The 2,080-nt window shown below is 38.8% G+C and overlaps 1 protein-coding gene across 1 annotated transcript; it reads right to left on the bottom strand.

Moving 5' to 3' along the window:
• Nucleotides 1-454: 454 nt before the first annotated feature.
• LOC308428219 (olfactory receptor 11G2-like) lies at nt 455-1,426 on the bottom strand (the record flags this gene model as incomplete). Its single annotated transcript, XM_080926629.1, has 1 exon — nt 455-1,426. The coding sequence occupies one exon, from the start codon at nt 1,424-1,426 to the stop codon at nt 455-457; it is 972 nt and encodes a 323-aa protein (XP_080782755.1).
• Between the last annotated feature and the right edge of the window lie 654 nt (nt 1,427-2,080).

Raw genomic sequence — 2,080 nt, forward strand, 5'->3', positions numbered from 1 at the left:
ATCTATCTATCTATCTATCTATCATCTATCTATTTATCTATCTATCTATCTATCTATCTATCTATCTATCTATCTTTATTTAATATCTTTCTAGCTGCATGTCATCCATCTATATAATCTCTCTATCTATGTCTATTCAGACATTCAGTTCTTTTGATATCCCTGATGTACCTTCTGAGGTGAACATAGACTTCTGAAATATTTATATACAAAATAAGATTTCAAAAATGTTGAAAGAAGCTGAAAGTCTAAACAGATGGAAATTTAAGAGTAATGCTGCTTAGAAATATTAAATAGGATAAAAAACCATGTCTTTATCATAAAACATGAGAAGTAGCAGGACACATGTCTAAAGACCAATAGAAAAGTAGTGCACTAATTCTAGACACTTTTCATTTTGCTCAGTTATTTAAATAAAAACCAGTAAAAATATCAAAATAAATTCAATATAAATTTAATTTCCCAAGGTCCTTTTTGTTGACCAAATTTTACTCTTTTTCAGAATTTCCTTCAGGGCTATCTTCATAGGTTTGTTCCTAAGACTATATATGACAGGATTGAGGAGTGGGGTCAAGACAGAGTAAAACAGAGTCACAATCTTCTGCATCCCAGCTTCATGCTCAGATGTTGGGCTCCCATACATGACCAGTACTGAGCCATAAAATAATGCAACCACTGCCAGATGAGACCCACAGGTTGAGAACGCCTTTCTTTTTCCAGAGGCTGAAGGGACCCTCAGTACAGCTGCTAGGACTACAGTATAAGATCCCATGATGAAGATAAAAGGAATAACGAGAGGCAGAGGACTTAAGATGGAAAAGACCAGCTCTATTAGGGGAGATTTTTTGCAAGTCAGAGCTATCAGAGGGCCTGGGTCACACAGGAAGTGGTCTATAATTCTGGACCCACAGAAGGACATCTGGGAGATGAAGATGATGGGAACAGGGAACCAGAGGAAACCAAGCACCCAGCAACTGATCACAAGGATGTTGCAGAGGCGCCCAGTCATGAGAGCAGGGTAATGTAGTGGCCGGCAGATGGCAAGGTAGCGATCAAATGCCATGACTGCCAGGAAAAAGCATTCTGTAGAACCAAAGGAGAAGAAGAAATAGAACTGCAGGAAGCATCCAGAGAAAGAGATGACCTTGCTGTCAGAGAGGAAGTTGGCCAACATGTTGGGGACTGTGGAGGTGACATACCAGATCTCCAGGAAGGAGAAGTTGGCCAGCAGGAGGTACATGGGTGTGTGGAGTCTCTGATCACAGCACACAGCACAGATGATGGAAGCATTGCCCATAAGAGTGAGTAGGTAGACAATGAAGAAAAGCACAAAGAGGAGGATTTGCCCTTCCCTGGGGCAGGGGAAACCCAAAAGGATGAAGCCAGTGATGGTGCTGGAGTTGCTGGGGCTGCTGAGGGTTTTCATCTGTCTGTGACCTGTGAAAGCAACAGAAAATTTTAAATAGATAAGGCCAGTTGAAGACTCAGATTTATATTTAAATCACAAGAGATAGCACACACACACACACACACACACACACACACACACACACACACACAGACACACACACAAAATTCACCACTTACCAAATGTATTGAAATGAATCAATTGTTTACTCTCATTCTTTCCTTTCCTATACTTTCACTGGTGGCACAAGAAGATTCTTGGTCATAATTGGTGAGTGCTCCTCCTCTTCCTTGTCCTCCTTATCTACCCTGTCTCCATATCCTTCTATTAGGTTAAATTCTAATATAAGTTTCATACATGCTTGCATTTTTCTTCAGGACCTTACACATGTGTGTATAATCAAGTAAATGTATATATATACACACACATATATATTCACACAAAACAGGATTTTCTTACATTAATAAAATAAGATGAAATCTGTGTATCTCTTGATATAGACTATTGACATCTGTACTTATTAGTCTTTAAAATTCAGAATCAGATTAATTAGGAAATGCACTTGCATACATAACTCACTTAACCTCACAACATACTTGGAATAAATTTCTAAGCTGTGGATTTTAATCAGATTCCTCTTAAGATCTCCAGAACCCTTTTTCTCCCTTTGTT

This window comes from Micromys minutus (assembly GCF_963924665.1).
Source record: "Micromys minutus genome assembly, chromosome: 12".
In the NCBI taxonomy this organism is placed as follows: Eukaryota; Metazoa; Chordata; class Mammalia; order Rodentia; family Muridae; genus Micromys; species Micromys minutus.